At 31.1% G+C, this 19,607-nt stretch overlaps 2 protein-coding genes across 2 annotated transcripts; both read right to left on the bottom strand.

Moving 5' to 3' along the window:
• Window positions 1-1,519: 1,519 nt before the first annotated feature.
• On the bottom strand, window positions 1,520-8,929 carry LOC114407650 (protein BONZAI 3-like). The gene is made up of 16 exons (XM_028370829.1): window positions 8,703-8,929; window positions 6,674-6,721; window positions 6,037-6,185; window positions 5,880-5,928; window positions 4,933-4,989; window positions 4,187-4,366; window positions 3,953-4,087; window positions 3,763-3,824; window positions 3,561-3,657; window positions 3,361-3,475; window positions 3,203-3,279; window positions 2,905-3,042; window positions 2,637-2,804; window positions 2,428-2,541; window positions 2,221-2,317; window positions 1,520-1,993 (listed from the first exon to the last, which is right to left on the bottom strand). Exons 1-16 carry the CDS (start codon window positions 8,823-8,825, stop codon window positions 1,860-1,862), a joined length of 1,743 nt encoding a protein of 580 aa, XP_028226630.1. The 5' UTR covers window positions 8,826-8,929; the 3' UTR covers window positions 1,520-1,859.
• A 5,561-nt stretch (window positions 8,930-14,490) lies between these two features.
• On the bottom strand, window positions 14,491-19,178 carry LOC114407652. The gene is made up of 2 exons (XM_028370832.1): window positions 18,971-19,178; window positions 14,491-17,982 (listed from the first exon to the last, which is right to left on the bottom strand). The coding sequence occupies exon 2, from the start codon at window positions 17,858-17,860 to the stop codon at window positions 14,657-14,659; it is 3,204 nt and encodes a 1,067-aa protein (XP_028226633.1). The 5' UTR covers window positions 17,861-17,982; window positions 18,971-19,178; the 3' UTR covers window positions 14,491-14,656.
• Between the last annotated feature and the right edge of the window lie 429 nt (window positions 19,179-19,607).

The following is a 19,607-nucleotide window of genomic DNA, read 5'->3' on the forward strand; positions in this document are numbered from 1 at the left end:
TGTGAGGCTCATTTTTGTGAAAGGATTGTGGTGGGATTTTTGGCTCAAGAAAGCACAAAGTATAATTAATAGTCTTTGTTGTTTTCATATTTTCATGAATTTTCATTCCTTTCTCATTTTCATTTTTGTTTTAAGTTCAATTGCCTAATTTTTTTTTTATTTTAAAAGTATAATTGAATTAAACTTCAGACAAATGAATTATCTCAATTGAAAATTTTACTTAATAAAAATATAAAAACTCACTGGAGTCGGAACAAACTTCAAAACACAAAAAATATTTACAAATATATTTATATATTACTCTCAAAAAATACTTACAAAAATACTACTATATAACATTGATTAATATTTCTCTTTTCAAAACTATCATCATGAATAAAACATTAATGGTATCTCTCACTTTTACATAATTAATGGAATTTCTCATTAATAGTTTTTTAAAAACATTAACTGATATTATGTTTATGTCACTATTATATTATTTCTATAACTGATTTTAGTGAATAGTATCTTTTTCAAAGAAAAAAAATTTTAAATTAATAGATTGAACCTTATAAAAACTATAATATTAGAGCATCACCAAAACAAAAAAAAAAAAAAACACATATTGTATTTATATATACTCAAGAACGACCGAAGGTAGCTAGTAATAACTCGTGTATTACACAGGAAAAATAAAACTTACACAACTCGAATAAAGTTCCTAACTTCGTAACGAAATTTGAAACTCACGTGATTGGAATTTGGAAGATACGAGTTTTATTCTTATCAGCATTACCAACCATTGTTGACTTCTAATTGCCTTATAATCTCTACTAATATAGACGTTGCAGTGGGTGCAACAAGTGAACCTGCAAACTGGGAAATAAAATAACATAAATCAACTCTCTAATTTTATTTTTTACCTATCTTAACTAAAAAATAAAACAAATGACAATTTAAATAAAATTAAGTGTTTATGTTATTACACATAGCAATAATATTATATAAAAATACTGATAATATATTCTAACGCATTCTTTTGGATCACTCTTTATCATTAACCGATTTTAAAAAAAAAAATCATGATTTTTTATGAGTTTCAACTTCTTATTTAATAATTCTTAAAAAAAAAACTTATATATTATTGATATGTAACGTGATAAACTTGGTACGAAATTCCCAAGCTGACTGACTCTCAAAAGAGGTTAGTCTACGGAATGTAGAAGAATATAATATTCAATAAGTTTGCAGCAGAAAAAGGGTTTGCTTCGGGTTTGCATGCTAACACCCATATATCAAAGTATTCCACCAAACAGAACGCATGCATGATGATGCTCTTAGTTGATGCAATGTGGGTGACGTAACCAAAATTGTTATTTTCTTCTGGGACTCGGATTCAGAAATATAACAAAGAAGGACCAGCACAATTATTTAAATATCTAATTTATAATAAATAGTTTTTTCATAAAATAATAAATTTTACAAAAATATTTATTACTGATTTTATGTGTAAAATTAAAGATAAGATCTGATCTACTGTAAGAAGAAAATTAAACGAACATAAAATATTTTCTCTGCAATATTGGTACCAAAGCAAACCATTATGCGTACCCTTTTACACTTATATACTTCCAATTCACGTTTCTATTTACATTTCATTTCAAGAAAAAAACGCAAATTGAAAAAGATGCAAACTAGTTTAGCTAATAGAGTTTTTTTGGCCTGCCACGGACCAAATAACATTCTTTCACTCATCAAGTCATCCTCCTTCCCTATGTGCACGAGTTAAAAAATGAAATCCCTTGAAATTGAACGGGTTGTGTGGACCACCAACTATAGAAGAAAATAAACATGCACATCTTGTTTGTTGGTAAAATCTATTTCACAGTGGATGATGATGCTTGAGGGAAATCGGAACAAGGTAGTGGCTTGACGTCCCTGCTTCGCATAAAAGACAAAAATTGATCAGGTAGTTCTTCCAAAAGAGCTTGCACAACAGATATCTGCCCACCTGTCAAAATAACAAATGATACGGTCTATTTAAATGGAATCAAATGAATCAAGACAATGAAAGTAAGAGAAATGGCTAGTGTTAATAATGTGTTTGACATGAATCTTTTTAGATATAAAGTTATAAATGTTTTTTGAAAGTTTTTCTAATAGAAAAGTTCTTAAGAACACGTATAACTTTATCCAAACAAGATTCGAAAAGACGAACAAAGACTGATTGGTACTTACTCTGTACTTCTCTCATAGGGATAAATTGCACTATATCTCGTGTAGCCACGCGACCGGTGGGACTCTCTAACCGACGCCCATTATCAGCATCCAGCACCTGCAAGTGCAAGCAACCGGAGTGAGTATATTCATTTTCTCATGCTACCAAGTAATTTAATTAATGGGACCTAAGGTAAAAACTTGGACAAGGATGAATAGTAATTAAACCTCCATGCTTTTGAAATCAGCATTTCCAACTCCAACTATAAGAATTGACAGGGGAAGATCAGATGCTTTAACCACAGCATTTATTGTTTCTTGAAGATCCGTAACAACCCCATCCTATGAGAAGGAAGATGGACATTTGATAGGTTATTCATAGATAATCTTAGCACACAAAAAAGAAAGCAAGCATTGCCAATTCATTATCTCCTTACCGTTATGATAAGCAATACATAATACTTGGTGTTGTTATGTGATGTGATGGACTGGACAGCCATTTGTGCAGCCATGTTGATAACTGGACCAAATAAAGTGGGTCCTGAGAGAGTGACGCTGCGTAAAGCACTGGCATAAGCATCCATTATGCCTTCAACTCCTACAACCTAAACAGAAAACAAAACTAATTGTTAATGTTAAATTGATAGAACACCAACAATGCAATTGCTATCCCAGGGATAAAGAAGAAGGAGAAGAATTTCTCACCTCAGAGGCACCAGGATTCCCATTTAGATTAAAACAGTGGGATACAGTACCACCAGGTAGCTTCCCTCCAAAACCCCAAGCAGGAAACTGCCTATCAGAATCATAAAACTGAATAACTTCTCCAACCTCCATTACAGCCTACAAATAAATATTGTGTTAATTAGGCAAAAACAATGGATCAGATAATGCCACCCCCACTATTGAAGTTAGTCAGGACCTTATTGTGTTTCATAAGTTAATGATTGAAAAGCTCAGAATCATATATCATTCATTGACAAGTAGTAGATATCAAGGTTACCTTTTGGTATGAATTTAACCGGCCATATGCATCAATGTAATGCAACGAATCTGAATGGTGAGGATTTCCATTTGAAGCTGGACAAATTTTGAAGTGCTTAACAATCCATAAAGATGAAATCAATAATCATCATTGCTAATAGAACAATTGTTACATACCCGTGAGATCTATAGCAACCATGAAGTTCAGCTCAAAACCACTAGATATGTAGTCAATAAAACTGATTTGCTCTTTTACGCAATATTGATCCACAAACAGTTGACCCTTCAGAACCTACATGGAAGAAATCCCCAAAAGTGAGGTTAAGCAAAGGTGTAAAGCAAAAATGTCATTCTATTGCATGGGTCGACCAAAACACCTTCTCTTGTCTGTGGCGTGTGGATGGTATGACAAAATTTGCGCCTGTTCTCTCTTTGTACAGCTTTTCAAGGTCTGCTACTGACTTCTGCATTTTACTGATGGCAATAAATTTGACATCAATACGCTTTGCATCCTTGAACTAGAAAAGCATAGGCCCAACAAAAACATTAACCAATTTTCAGTAATTGAATTATCATTACCCAATAAGTACATGATTGCCGCTGCTATTGAAATCAAAACACTCGATCAATAATGGATTATCCTGCACAGAAGTTAAAACTTTTAAAAGCTTGATAAATATCTTGTTACTTGAGAAAGTAATTAGAATTATTATAATTAATAATCCATGATGGTAACATCAAATGATAAGCCCAAAGATGACAGGCTTACTTTATTTCCAAATTTCTGGACACTAAGACAAAGTGGTTTCCATTTTGGATTTAAATTGTCGTCGATAACTTCAGTCTTGCATATAGGAACATAACCTCCAGTCTCAACCATTCTTGATATTCTTAGAAAAGGGTCCTGCAAGAAAAACGAATATGAGAGATTTTTCCAAAAGGCCAATCAAATAAAAAACAAACATGCACTTAAATAGGCAACATGTGGGAATAGAATGCATACACTTTTAGAGAAAAAGTCCTTGTTATCCAAGTGAGTACAACGTAAGACCATCTCAACTGCACTCCTTGAAGCAACGGTCTCTTCAGCATGAACAGTAATTTCCCCTAGGTTTCTCAAAACATCATGCCTACTTTTGTTTTTGAGCCTTAATGATAAGCTCCTACTTGGTTTAGTCACAATCTGCCGCACACACAGTTCACACCAGCGTCACTCAGTGTCCACAATCTAAAATTCTCAATTCTCAATGCAATAGTATTAATAGCACATGAAAAACCGAAAAAGTAATGTTATACACATAAAATCTCACTCTTTTACGACGGGCATTAATATTGAACTGCCAAAAGTTTCAATTTTCCTTGGTATGCAATTATTTCAACTTTGCTTTTTGTAAAAAACTTTCTCAAATTTTGTTTGAAGACTTTTTATATCAAAACAAGTTAGTTCAAAAGCGATCTCGAGTTTCATAAATTTGTTTACTTTTATAAAACATTTTATCCTTCTGTTTCTTCTTTTAAACTTTTTTTTGTTTCTTTATTTTCAACCTATGTGTACACACATAAATGAATTGTACTTTTATCAGAATCCATTACCAAATAACCACCAAATTGAAGGCATGATGACAATCTCTCCATGTAAAGTGTGAATTAATTTGATTTTTTATATAAAAAATGGAAATTAAATAATTAATGGATATATGATACCCAAATAGCACGGTTGTCATTGCAAATGAATACAATGAGACTGACCTCTGATAACGTGCAACTGGCCATTCCAAGGAAGTCTTGATCTCCCAGTTTTAGTGTCTGCAATCAAGAGCAGATGAAATATTTTCTTAGTTTTCAAATATCAACTTCATAAGTTATAACTATTCACTAATTAGTCAAGAGAAAACGAAAAATAAATTTGGATGCAAAAGCTCATATCTAAACTTTTCACGTCTCGTTTCATTTTACTTCACATCACCTTGATAAGCTTTTTTATAATGCAAAAAATAAAATAATTTTTTTATTGAGTTATAAGCTGTTTTTACAGGTTATTTTAAAGAGTTTATATATTGATATAAGCTGGAAATAACCTATAGGCATATCATAAGTCATTTTCATAAATATAACATAAATTTGTTTATCTAAGATAAATTTAAATGAGTTGCAGATATGCTCTTATCACTTGTATAATTTATTCAGTTCCCTTGTTGTAAAAACAGATTATCTCATATAAAAAAATAATTTTCTATTTCCATGCATGGCGACAGGCATTTTAACATTTTCATTTGTAAAATCACTGAATAAATAGTTAACTGATTTACAAATTACAACATAAAAAATTCAAAAATAATAACGTCGAAGGCTTTAAGTTAATTGTATATTGTCGTCAACTCTAGTCCTTGACTGCTATCAATTACTTAAAGTTGTCTATTATTAACTAACTCTAACTTTCCAAGTGATTTGACTACTTATGATTTAGTGATTTTTGTGAAGCCATTACATAGTTCTAACTAGGAAACCATAAATATAGCAACATATTTTTCCAAAATTTTGGCAAACAGCAACGAGTTGGAACTGCTTTTTTTTAATAAAAAAAAAACCTCAAAAAGTATCATTGTTATATCCTTATTGAGCAAACAATGCAGAAAGAACTCTTGCTTCAGTTAAGCATAAAATTTTAGAGGGCAGAGTTATTATGGTTTACAAACCGTGGTGGGAACGCTATGATATTTTGTATCAACATCATACACATGAAATCTGGAAGAAAAGTAAAATGAGTAAGAGGGAATTATAAGTCATTATTGCAATAAAGAGCACACAATTTATAGCTTGGAATAGGCGCAAGACAGATGAAGGATAACTTACTCAAGTGGTTGCACAATTTCAAAGTGAAAAGCAACACTAATTTTCTCAATCCACTCTGGATTTAAACAATTCAGAATGACTTCAGTGCGACCTATTTCTTCCATTTTACCATCTCTTTTCTTTGCATACACTACAACCATGGGATCACTCTGAAATAGAATAAGGAAAAAAAAAACAGCTAAATTATGCTCACAAAGGCAAATTTTGGTGAATGTGCACGTACCAAATTATACTTCCACGAAGATATTGAAACTTCCACAAATGTTGCCACCGGCAAAAAGATAATTATTATATTTTTTATGTTTGCAAAAACAAATATTTTGTAAACAAAGTCGTTACTCTTGACATTTACATGAATTGTTGGAGTAACTGTGGCTCTACTCATAAAATCTTACTTACTAGTTTCCACGGTGTAAGAAATAACTACAAAGTATTTGCTTGATTGGGATCAAATAATTAAGAGTCCGAATGAAAAGGCATCTAAGATGAATGAAAAATAATATATGCGAATAATGCGATTGCTTTCCCTGGCATAAAAAGCATTAAGGATATTAAAATAAGCAAGAAACATCGAGAAATAAAAGACCATTTCGAATCTTTGTGTAACATTTGCACCCTTGAATAAATTATAATATACCTTTGATGTAATGTCTCGATCAAGTAAGTTGGATGCTGAAAGAGATAACTGCAGGAAAAAGATTACAAGATCAAATACATTTGTCCACACCTTGTTCAGGTTCCAACAATAACAAAAAGTACATTGGAAAGGAACAAAAGAAAAATGAACAGCAAATAAATTAGAAGACAAGAAAACACTCATAAAATATCTAAACATGCTTTATGATGTTAAATAAACAACCATAAAAACAACACTCGAAACCATTAATTTTGATAGACAAATTTGCTCATGGTAGCAAGACATTTGCTGATTAATTTTTCTAAAACTTATGTTTTAGAATCACTCATTATCAAAATTTAAAAGCTTGACGACATGAAACTTGAATTTGCGAAATTTGAATCCCTTTTTTTTTTATCAATATTTGGCTATTTATCATGGCTATCTACTTGAAATACTAATCCCATAATTTCTTGTGTCTTTGGATTTTAGTTGGAATTCTCAAAATCATAATTTAGAGACAAGCTTTATTCCAATAATGATTTGGATCTCAACTTGATTTCAAACATAGAAGGTTAATTATCATTTTATACATCTTTTTAAATGTATAGAGAAGATTGAAGAGAGAACAATGTATATAGTAAATTTATCTAAACATGATTACTCTAGAGATGGCAACGGGGACAAATCTGCCTATCCCATTTCCATTCTCACAAAAGTGGAATGAATTTGAATTCAAGTTTATAAGATAGAAGGTGAAACAATGAAATCCAATCTCATTCTTATTCGATTTGAGAAACTCATATCACATTTAAAAAATAAGGTATTTATTAATATACTTTAAATAAATCATAAATTAAATTATTAACTACATTTTAATTCAATCAATATACATAACTTAATAAAAAATAAATAATGTAAACATATTTAAGAATTAAATTTTAATTAAATGTGTAATTTTTAATTTTGTTATAATTAGTATTATAATTATAATATTATTTATTTAACTTTTAAAATAATTATTCTATATTTTAATAATTAAAAGAAAGTTAAATTATATAATTGACAATTATATATAATAATAGAATTACATGTAAATTATGATATTATTAATAATTATAAAAATATAACTAATCAGAGATGAGTGTGGGAGTGGAACCGAAACTGATCCTAATCACACCTCTCAAAGTCAAGAAAAACTCTCATCAAAATGAGCTTTTCCCTATCAAACTCAACACAAATTCAAATGAGTACCCACGAATTTGATTTTTATTGTGCACCTAAACTACTAAATAAGTTTCTAGGTGACAAAGAATATTTGTCTCAAAAGAGTTATCTACCAAACAAGATTCTAATAACATAAGAAAAAAAATCAAAATTACATCTAAGGAGAGAATTGACCATAAACTCCAAATTAATCACCTGTATCAATCCACAATCACGGTAAAAGGGTGACATCTAATGATCTAAATATAAATGAATAACACATTTTGTTTGATCAAATAGGATAAAAAACCAATTTTCACAGGGAAAAAAATGTAAAGCAAAATTTCTTTTCCTTTAATTTTTGCTCTCCAATATTGAAGAATATAAATAAATTATATTAATTAGAACAAATTATTATCAACAAAAAGTTTAATTTATTATTTTAAATGTATACCTAAATTTTTTTATATTGTAATTTTTTTTTACTAAGCAAACAAGAGTTTATTTCTTTTGCGTTGAAAATCCTCTTTCTGGTTCTTTCCCTTTATGTGGAAGTCTTTTCCATACCGTTTTCCCTGTTTAGTACCGCGTTTGGTTTGATCAGAAGATATATACAATAAAAAAAAAATGAACATTGCTTGTTCGCATTCACAGGGCAAAGGATAAAGGAAATTAATTAATAAAAAGGAAGAAAAGTTTAGCTAAAATTTTCCTTGATCATTTTTTTTGCAGAGAACAAATTTAAGAAGAAGTCAAACTCAAATTATACCCAGTCAAGTGAGCGAAAAAAAGGAAATGGCTGCGATAGTGACCATGATAGGTATGCGATAGAAAAGTAAAGTACCTCAAGTTGTGTGAACATTTGATGAGACTTGTAAAACAAATCCAGGGCGTCGTTGTGGGCTCCATTCCCTCCCACTCCCACCGCTTGCTTCCCTCCTTTCACATCAGAAAAACACCCTCCCATTCCTATGAAACAGTGATTAGGGCTTTTCTGATTTCTATTTATTACTTTATTATTTACTTGTTTATGTCTTCACAAACTGCAAAAGTCGCTCGCTATTAGCTCTATATGCCTACCAATTAACGTTTCATGTTGCCTGCCATTCGTTGGCTTTTATAAAACCAACCATACGCGTCTTATTTACTCCAAGGAATATACTCCGAAGCTGTGTTTTTTTCAGATAATTACTCGGAGGCTGCGTAATAGAATTATTCTCAATATATGTGCAGATTCAAGGGATTGTCCTCATCATCTCATTGTCATGATGATTATGATTATAATTTTAATAAAATACAAATAATGTCACGTGAGCATAAATAAAAGAGTAATTAATCATTTTTTGTATTAAAAGTCTAAATGCTATTAGATTCCTGACTAAAACATTAAAAATTAAAATTTAATTTTTAAATATATAAAAATTATGATAAATTTATTTTACCGATAAATTTTCTTTATTAATCTAATATTCATGCTTACATGACAACTTAGATTTCACTCTTTTAAAAGAATGTCATCTGGGATTGATATAATTAATTTCTCAGCATATTATTGATAGACTTAAATAATAAGTTGGTAAGTTTAATGACACACTTAAAAACCCTAACAATATAATAAATTTGTCATATTTTTTATATAATCAAAAATAAAATTTTAATTTTTTATCTTTTAATATCAATTTATAGTTGTGTTACATTTTCAACAACTAAAATAGATATTTATATAAATATATGTTAGTTGATATGTATATAAATATTTTTAAAACAATATATCTATATCAAAATATTTTAGACTTATCGTAACTAATTAAAAATATATTACATAATCTTTGTCAAAAAACATTTTTTAACGAAATCATATAATATAGGATACATATTTGCTTTGTCAAAAAAGAAAAAAGGATACATATTTGTTACAGTTAAAAAAAATATTTAACAACTATTTCTTTAAAAAAGTAAAAATCTTTAATTGAGCATATCAAAATCTCTTTATTTAATATTTTTAAAATATTATTTATTAAAGTCTTATTATATATAACATAACTACATAAGAAAATGAAGCAGAAACTAAGAAGTAATATCATCGTCGTGTACCTCCATATATATTCAAAGTGCAGGATATACTTTTCTTTTTTGCATTCAATTATGAATTATTATACTACAATTTGTTTTCTTCATGTAATTAGTAGCAAACAACTTGTCTTCTTCACGTAATCTAAACAAAGATGCATGGAGTACGGGCTCAGCTACAAATAATAAAAACAAATTACTTTAGACAAATCTTTTATCCAAAGACTAACTTGGATCAAATGGATTTAAACTTGAGTTGCTTCACCAAAGGAATTTGTGATTGTGAAGACGTGAAGTTTTCGAATTCCTTGTTCAAATATATACTATTATAATAGTTTTTGCAGCATATGCATGGTCCAACACCATGCTTTCAACTCTTGGACTCGTCCGTCTAATATCGTGTACCAAGAAACATAGTGCAGCTTCCTATCATTGAGTAGTGATACGCGTTGATGTTTAGATATTCTATATTAAAATTTAGGATAAATAGAATATGTAATTCACTCACAAATATATTTATAAAAGATGTAAATATAAAGTTTAGTACTCAAAAATATTAAAAGAACGATAAATATATCTGATCGTCAACTTTCGTCCATTACTATTAAAGAGTCGTATGTGGCATAGAAGAATAAATTGGTAATAAAATTGATTGTCAACATGATTATACTGTCTAGATTGGATGAAATTATCAATAAGATATTATGTTTAAACATAAATATAAGTAATATTTTATTAGACGAAAATATTAATATTTTTTTTCTTGGAGGAAATTGTCACTAATTTTTTTTTACCTAAATGTCCTTATGTTCCGATAGACCAAAATATCAATAAGTTATTAATTTTGGACAAAAATATCGATAATTTCATTTTTTAAAGATAAAATATAATTTTATGATAAATTTTCGTCATGTTTATCATTATATATATAATGTTACAATAATCACTTAAAAAAATATTTTGTCAAACATAATTTAAAATAAATATAATAATATCAATAATATTGATTATGAATTATAATTTATCTGTCAAATATAAATTGTCCAAAATAAATATTACCAAAGTAAGTACCAAAATATAAATCTTGTATTTTGCAACTTGAACTTGTTGCATGTCCTTGCTAATTTTCTTTGTTTTACAAACCTCCATGTCTTAGGGAAGTACAGGCTCTTTGTACTTTCCTCCAACTGTATACCAGTAGAAACTTTTAGAAAGACATATCTTGCAGTAAGGAGAAAGGGGGTCACTTGGTAATCTTCTAACATTGATATTTTTTTCACTATCTTTTTCTTCTTTATTTCTCTTTTCCATAAGTATCATCCTTCCTGCTTTGTTGCTACATTGCTTCTCTGAGAGCTTGGAATGAATAGATCCTTCAACAACTCATCAATAAATACTTATTGGCTATTACCCTATAATGCTTGATTGCAAGGAATATGCATACATATTAACTATAATCTTAACCTTTGAGATTTATTGAAGAAGAAGTGAGAGGTCTTTTTCAAAAGTGTGAAGAAGAAGAACAACCAACCTTTGGGAAAGGAAGCAATGGAAGTGCACCAGAACAAGAACTACAACTAGCATTACAAAAAGGAAGCACCTTAGGGAAGGAAACCAAAAGAAGAAAAAGAAAAAACGTTTGGGAAAGAAAGCAAAAAAAAATAAAAGAGGGGTAAACAAGTGTGAACAATGAATTTTTATTTGAAATTATTAATGTCACAAATATCCCTATTCCCAAAGTGTGAGAATATCAAAAGTCAATAAAAAATTAGGTTTCTATGTTGACAATTAGAAATGAAGTAATATTTTTTGTGACAAATTGGTCTTTTGTGTCATGTAGATAACTTTTTTAATGGCGACGGACGGACGAAAGTTGACGGTCAAATATATTTTTTGTACTTTTACACTTTTGATAATTAAATTTTATATTTACATCTTTTAGGGACACATTTGTCAGGAAATTACACATTTTGGGATAAAATTAATTATTTATCCTAAAATTTATCTTTTGTTTCTCTTTTTTTCTATAAAATCATATCACTTATTCAAATTGATATCCTATAAGAATGTTTGGATAAGTACTTGTACCCAAAACATATTTGGATAATTTTTTCATAAATATTTATAAAAAAATTGAGAAAAAAATCTCCATAAACTAATATTAATTTATACATAAGCTACTTTGTTGAAGTTTCTTATATTGACTTCTCTAAAAATTATTTTTTGTTTATTTTAATTCATGCATAAGATAATTTTAGTTATAGATTTAAGTAGAATTAAATTTAATTTAATTTTCTTAAGTAACATCTCAATCTCAGTTTTTTTTAATATTAAATTCAAATCTTAAATAAAAGAAACATGTTTAAGAGGAGAGATTTCACTTAAACAACTTACTAGTATATCCACTGTTTAATAGAAGGAAACTAAGAAAGCATGGAAACAATGAAAACTGAAGTGTGCTCAACGGTTTTGATGCACTGAGCTTTGTCTCAACTTTTGTCTTTTTGAGCCTCTAAATTTTTCCTTTTTTCAAATAAGCAAGATTAATTGTTGCAACTTGCATATGCTACAACGTTTTAGTGTATGTTTGGAGAACCTCAATTTTTTCATTCTTAAAACAATAATTTATTTCACACTAATAATAATAACATAATTGCATAAAAATAATAAAGGATGCAAACTATCAGTGTATTACATTCCATGCTTGTTTCTCTCTCTCTAATTTATTTTTAACCCAAGTCAACTCGAAATTAAAAAAAGTGTGCATGTTACATATATAAATTATACAAAAGAAAAAGTTTGCAAATAAAAATACTAGCAGTTCACTATATAATACATTTTTAGCACACTCTTTATTATTAACATTATTATTTTGTAAGTCTTGTTTTTAATGTAATAAATATCACTATTAAATGATTTTATAATTTCTAATAAATTTTGATATATAATAAAGAATATATTAGAAAACAAACATATCGGAGAGTGTTTTATTAACCATCTCCGTTTGTAAAATAAACCACATTATGTGATAGCATTATAATTATTTTATGTTAAATAAAATATGTTTTTTAATTTTTTTTCAACAATCACAATTCAAGTATTTTATTAAACTAATTGAAATAAATATTATTTTCAATCAAATTGTATTGTTTTTATTATTAAATTAAATATATAATTGATTATGATTGTGAGAAGAAAATGTCCAGTGTAATATTATCGGGTAATTTTAGTTATATTTAACAATTTGATAAATTTGCTTAGAAACTCCCAAGCTGACTCCTCTAAAAGGTTAGTCTATGAAATATTGAAGAATATAATATTCAATTGGCTTGGAAAAACGGTATGTCTCCTATTGACCGCACACGATCCTAATGTTATTTTATTTATTTGAGACATGATCCTAATGTTAGTAATATAATAAGAAAAAAAGACAAAAATAAATAGAGGAGAATATATGAGGATAAAAATTATTTTCCAATGCCATATACACAATTATATCAAAGTATTTCTACCAAAAACAAAGTGGAGGCAAAAAGAATCCACTCTATGCTGAGATGGTACAGTTGATGCAACGCGGGTGACGTAGTTACTTATTTATATAAGCTTCGTTGCTTAGCTACTTGTTATCATCAATCATCAATAATCATAAAAATTACTCACAAACGAACATTTGTGGAGAGAGCAACATTTGTATTTGTGGGGAGAGGAGTTGCTTTCAGCAAAAAAAAAAAAAAAAAAAAAATTCAATAATGATAAAAAGAAAGGTACTTTGACCGAACACGATGCTAAAGCCATTCAAGCACAAACTATATCAAAAGCAATGTATTCCACCCAACAAAGTCAAGGCAAAAACTGAAACAACGAACTCGCTATGCTGAGATGGTGTAGATGATGTGATGCGGATGACGCAATAAATTTATTATTTTCTTCTAGGAAATTTTCAAACCAGTCAACTGTCAACATGTTTAGTAAAAACAATTGTACGTTGATTAAACGTAGAAATTGTTTTTGAACATAGTTACATATTACTGGCCACTGTTCAATACATTGCCTTCTACTAACCTGCAATAGTAGTCAACACACGTCTTGACTTGAATTATACCAATAATCCAAACTAAAAAAACATATTTACTTTAAAATGACTTAAATTTTGTTTTATCTTCTTTCAAATAATTGTATATCTTTTTTTTAATTATAATAATTAAAAATTATGTCTTTTGATTATCTAGTTTGCTTATCCTTATTTTAAAATTTAACCTTCAATTGTAACATGCATTACCTTGCCCCCAAGTGCCCAATAAAGCAGACAATGTAGTTCCCGGTAACAAGCTGCTAAGAACAGTTGGCCAAGCATCGCAGGTAACGATATAGAATTACCAAATTATGATGTCCTATCACTTTTTTTCTTCTGGCTGAGTGGGCATAGTAAAATTACCAAATTGAGGTGAACTCGGGACATCCTAGCAAACAGGATCATAGACACAGTTAAGGAATGCCCAAGTCCCAACACAAGATAAGGCGTCCTGCGTATCAGCACGCCCCAATGAGAGAGAAAAAAAATATAGCCAGAATGTGATAACTGATCAAGAAACATAGAATGATTGAGGAAATCTCTTGAACATATTTCCATACATTGCTGCTTCACAGAATAGCTGGTTAAATCATATAAGAAAACATAGGTTCACTACCACGAACTAAGAGGACAAGGGGGTCTAAAAATGCTATACTTCAGTCTATTGGTATGAAAGAACCAGGAACTGATGAAGGATCAAGCTCCCAACACCCTCTGAGATGAACATTGTCGCTGTGCTGAAAAGCAGGAATCTGATGTGAAAATCTGCCAACCTCTTTTCTTAATATTTCAATTACACCAGTTTTAGATCTCTGGATTCTAGGAGCCTTGAAAATTGTCCCAGAGTTGCCATGCGGCACTAGAACAACAACTTGGATACTCTGGTAACTATCAGCTAATACTTCTACTATATGACATTCACCTCTGCCCTGATTTGAAGAAGTCAGTTCATAGTTCTGGTCCTTGTATAGAGCCCAAATCTCACATTTTCTAGGATAAATTTCATATCTATTATTTGCCACAAGTTCAGCTTTTAATTGATGAGAGAATGCAGAGAGAGAAAGCATCCGTAATTTGGCTTCTTTAACTGAAAAGGTGCCACAAGATATTGTTCTTTTTAAGTCATTTGGTGGTGGGCAGGGTTCAAGCATGTACACCTGCAATCTAAAATTAGGAGTGCATTCAATCATCCTAATTTGAGCATAAGTATCAGGCATATGATCCCTATCACCATATATTGCCCATATCTGGCCACACTGAAACATCTCTTCAGATTTTTCCTTCTTAAAGCCATAACATGATGCTCCCACTGACTGAGGAATATTGCTGACCTTCACATTTTTGCTGTTGCTTGAATGGTTATCAGTCTTCTTGCCTGCTGTCCATTCACCTGCATCTCCTTGAGCATTTTTCTTGCTTAAATCTCTAGGTGACTTTCGGGCTTTCAATGCCTCTCCTTCATAATTATTTTTCTCATGTTTCTGAGGTGTCTTGACCTTCCTCTTAATAGTCTGAAATGCAGCAGTGTTTCCCTCTGGTGGACTGTCATCCCTGTGGCCAATGTTTATGTCATCCTTTCTGACTGTATATTGACTAGTGTTTGCTTGACCATTGTCCATACTTTTTTGACTTGACCTTGGTGATCTTCTGAGGATTTGTGCTACTCTTTCAGAACCAATACTCTCTCGCAACTTTGCTTTGTGAATACTATCATTAGACATTGCCTCTTCAACTTTACACTTCGAGTATTCATGGTGCGAACAATTGACTCCATCCATCTTCACAACACCAGGATCACCAACTTCAGAAAGACTATTAGGCAGACCAGCAGGATCAAGTTCAAAAGATCCTCTTGGAACATCTTGCCTTTCAGCACCTGTCATCTTATATGAAGGAATCCGGTGAGAGAACTTATAAAGCTCATTAGGTAAAATACAAAATAAGCTAATTCTGTTTAGCACAGTTCGCTGGAAGAGACTAACAAACCCTTTCAGTTTGCTAAGATAAGCAACTTTAATGCCGGCATTTTCATCAAAATCAGATAGAACTTCCACATATTCAAATTGATACTCCGAATGCTTTTCTGGATCAGAACTCCATCCAAGATCCCAATGTCTGAAAATTGCCCAAGTTTCTCCCTTCTTTGGATATACCAGATAAGTACCACTGTCACTTCCTTTTATGCAATGCACCTGATGAGAGAACATAAAGCGGTCTGAAGTTCTCTGAGACTGACCAAGTTTGAACTTACCACAAGCAACAGGCAAGCCTGCTTCATGCCAGTCAATCTCACCTTGGTCATCTGAGTCAGGTTCCAGCCAAGTAATCCGCAACTTGAAAGGGAAGTACACTTTCTTGACGAGAGCATAGAATCTTGGCATACTATCAGTATTATCAAAAATGGCCCATAATTGATTAACAGCAAAACAACCCTCTGCCTTATCTCTCTCAAAATCACTGAAGTCTGGATCAGGACAGCAAATCTCTGAACTGGGAGGTAAATTTGACTTCAGTGGAGAACAATTGTCAGCTTTTGACTTTCTATCATTAAGATCTGAGTTGGATGCCTCCTTTCTTAGCACATTTGTCTGCTCAACTTTGGTCTTATTCCTTAAAACAGTTTCTTCAGGCGGTGCACTTGCTTTATTTCTTATCTTTCCATTCTGACCACCCACACCGTCAGTAAAAGAGGCTGGATTGTTGTTACTGGATTCATGGTGCCTTGGCCTTTTGGAAGAATTCCCAAAATCACCATCTTTATCATTTTCTGTGTATGAAACATGCTGTTTTTTCCTTGAAGATCTCCTATTAGGATCAACCCTATTTTTTTGAACCTTAGCATCTTTCACGCCTTTACCATTTGCAGCTTTGTTATCATCATCTGATGTTGACTGCCTTGCTCTCTTATGTCCAACCTTTGTTGAGGCTTGCGATTCCTTGGCTTTGGTATTAGTGGGATTGGACATCCCAACACCAGCCTTTGTCACTCCTGCAGCCGCATGACTATCTCTTCTCTTTGCAACTTTAGAATGGGTACCAATACCAGCAGAGCATTTTGACATGGATACACCCTCCTGTTCTCTACCAGAAGACTTTCCACCATTGCTTTTTGAAGCTTCTTTTGACGATGCATGTTTTGGAGGCTCTTTCTGGTTATTAAATGGTGACCAATATCCTGGTGACACGTTGTGGTTCCCCATATCATGAGCTGTAAAGGATTTAGAACAATGTTGACAGCGTATGGTATGATTTAAAATGGTTATGACATATTGATATCTAGTATTACAATGAGGGCAACATGTCCAGAATGTCTGATTATCAGTCCGATGATATGAATTCCAAGCTTGGTATTGTGAAGAAAAACTGTTCTGATAATTTCTTGCAGTGCCATCACATCCCATCCCGGAAGCATTTCCATTTGGGTGACGAGGTGGAACCTTAGCTGCTGTATTTCCCACAGGAACTCCAAACTTTAAGTCATACAAAGCACGCTTTGTTTGGTCACTCAACACTCTGTTAGCTTCACCAATCAACTTGAAAGCAGCCTCTGCACCATCAGATTTATTTTTGTCAGGATGAAGTAGCAGTGCAAGCTTCCTATACTGTTTCTTTATGGTTGCTTCATCGGCGGACTTTTCAATCTTAAGAATTCCATACCAGTCCATGTCAGACCCAGAGTGTTTCTTCTGTGCAGCACAGTGAACCTCACAAACAGCAAGGATCTGAAGAATGTTCTGAATCTCAGGAAACAGCCTTTGGGCTTTCGTAGCAAATTTCAGCCCCCCTTCAAAGTCACCAGCTTGCATCTTATTTTCAGCAATCTGCCTAGCCCTTATAGCCTCATCCTTGTTGCACTCCATCAGTGAGTTGAAATCAAAACCTAATCACAGCAGATCTCTCAATCTCGTGACAATACATAGACAGGGAAACAACTCCTGCCTATTCAGAAGTCCACCACCCAAAGGCAGTGCAACATTTTCACCTGATCAACACAAGCCGAACCACCAATGAACCACTTAACAAGAACTTCATATATCACTTGCATAAGTAAATATAGACATGCTTGACATGTTCAGGTAACTATTTATCTCTGGAACCAGTAAATTGTGTTGATGTACTCTTAAAAAAGTAAATCCAGGAAGCATTAAATTTTCATTTCAACTCTAATACTACAAAATTCACAAAGTTCCACAAAAGTAATGCCTGTTTTGGATAAACTTCTCAATAAGCACTTATAGAAGAAGATAAAATAGGAAGGAAAAATGAGTTAGGGCCTTTTTGAATAAATTTCTCCATAAACACTGAGAATAAAATAAGAAGGAAAAATAAAATAAGCTTCTCCATAAGCAAAAAAAATAACTTTCATAAAAGTTAAAAATCAACTTTTTGAGAAGCTATTTGAGAAAATTTCTACAAACTAACTTATGCATAAGCCAATTATAACTATGAAAAAACTTATTTCATTTTTACTTCTTATTTTCTCCTCCAATAAGTGTGAATGGAGAAGTCTATCCAAATAGATCCTTAACCTTCTTCTTCCATAAGCTAAAATTAACTTATGCATAAGTTAAAATCAGCTTTTGAAGAAACTAAATGACAGAGCTTTTACAAAGTTAAGCATAAGCTAGTTTGAGTTTATGGGAAAAGTGTAATTCATTTTTCCTTCTTATTTTCTTCCTCCATAAGCAATAATCGAGGAGATTATCCATTCAAGACCTAAGAGAGAAAAAATGTGTTTCCGTAAAATATAGAGAGAAACAGATCAGATGTGAAAAGTGAAATAAAAATATAACAAAAATGTCAGGACTGGACAGGAAATGGAAGTAGGGAAGGTGAGAAACAGCATGACCTAAACCCTAAGTTTAGAAAAGAGCGATCGAAATAGAGAGAAAAGGAGCATAGCAAAGAGTTTCGTTTCAACTAAAACCCTAAGGAAGAGCCAGATCGAAAAAATCGTTGAGGGAACTTACTTGCACGGCGACTACGACATGGGAACGAAGCAGAGGGTAGGGTGTTGTGTTTGAAAGGGTTGGGCGTACACACACACTCCCTCCCTGTTGTAAAGAGAGAGAGAAGAAAGCGGGAAGCCAAAAATTGAGAGTGTGGAGTGAAGTGAATAGAGAAATTTTGATGGAAGGGATGCTTGATTGAAGGAAGCCCCTCAAATTAACTTTTACAAAACATTTGGGTCGGCTTCAGTTGACCGGAATTATTATTATATACAACACTTAGTTTATTCATAATTAATTTTTTCCATTAAAATAATTAAATAAAATTCAATACAAAATTAAAATTATCATTAATCAAAATAAATTCATATTTATTTTTTTGTTAAAATCAATCATGATTAATATGAAGGACGAAATAAAAACAATTAAAAATTTGGAAACGTAAAATTCAATCATGGACAAACTCATTTAATATTTTTTTAAAAAAATTCATTTTATACCAAACATTTTAGTAGAAACCCTGATTTAAAAAAAAATCTTTTATACTCACTTATAATAATATATCTTCTAATTTAATATTTTTTTAAATAGTATTAAGGACAAACTCATTTACTTTAAAAAAATATTGATATGATTTATTTGCTCAAATCTACAATGA

The sequence above is a fragment of the Glycine soja genome, chromosome 3 (genome assembly GCF_004193775.1).
Source record: "Glycine soja cultivar W05 chromosome 3, ASM419377v2, whole genome shotgun sequence".
In the NCBI taxonomy this organism is placed as follows: domain Eukaryota; kingdom Viridiplantae; phylum Streptophyta; class Magnoliopsida; order Fabales; family Fabaceae; genus Glycine; species Glycine soja.

What these genes read in the sequence shown, in the direction of transcription:
- LOC114407650 (XM_028370829.1), bottom strand. Translation starts at nt 8,825, where the DNA reads ATGGGAGGGTGTTTTTCTGATGTGAAAGGAGGGAAGCAAGCGGTGGGA. An exon ending in CCAGTTGCACGTTATCAGAG is followed by an intron (nt 4,367 to 4,932) that starts GTCAGTCTCATT and finishes TGTGTGCGGCAG; the next exon opens with ATTGTGACTAAACCAAGTAG. An exon ending in CACGCCACAGACAAGAGAAG is followed by an intron (nt 3,476 to 3,560) that starts GTGTTTTGGTCG and finishes TCTTCCATGTAG; the next exon opens with GTTCTGAAGGGTCAACTGTT.
- LOC114407652 (XM_028370832.1), bottom strand. Translation starts at nt 17,860, where the DNA reads ATGGAGTGCAACAAGGATGAGGCTATAAGGGCTAGGCAGATTGCTGAA.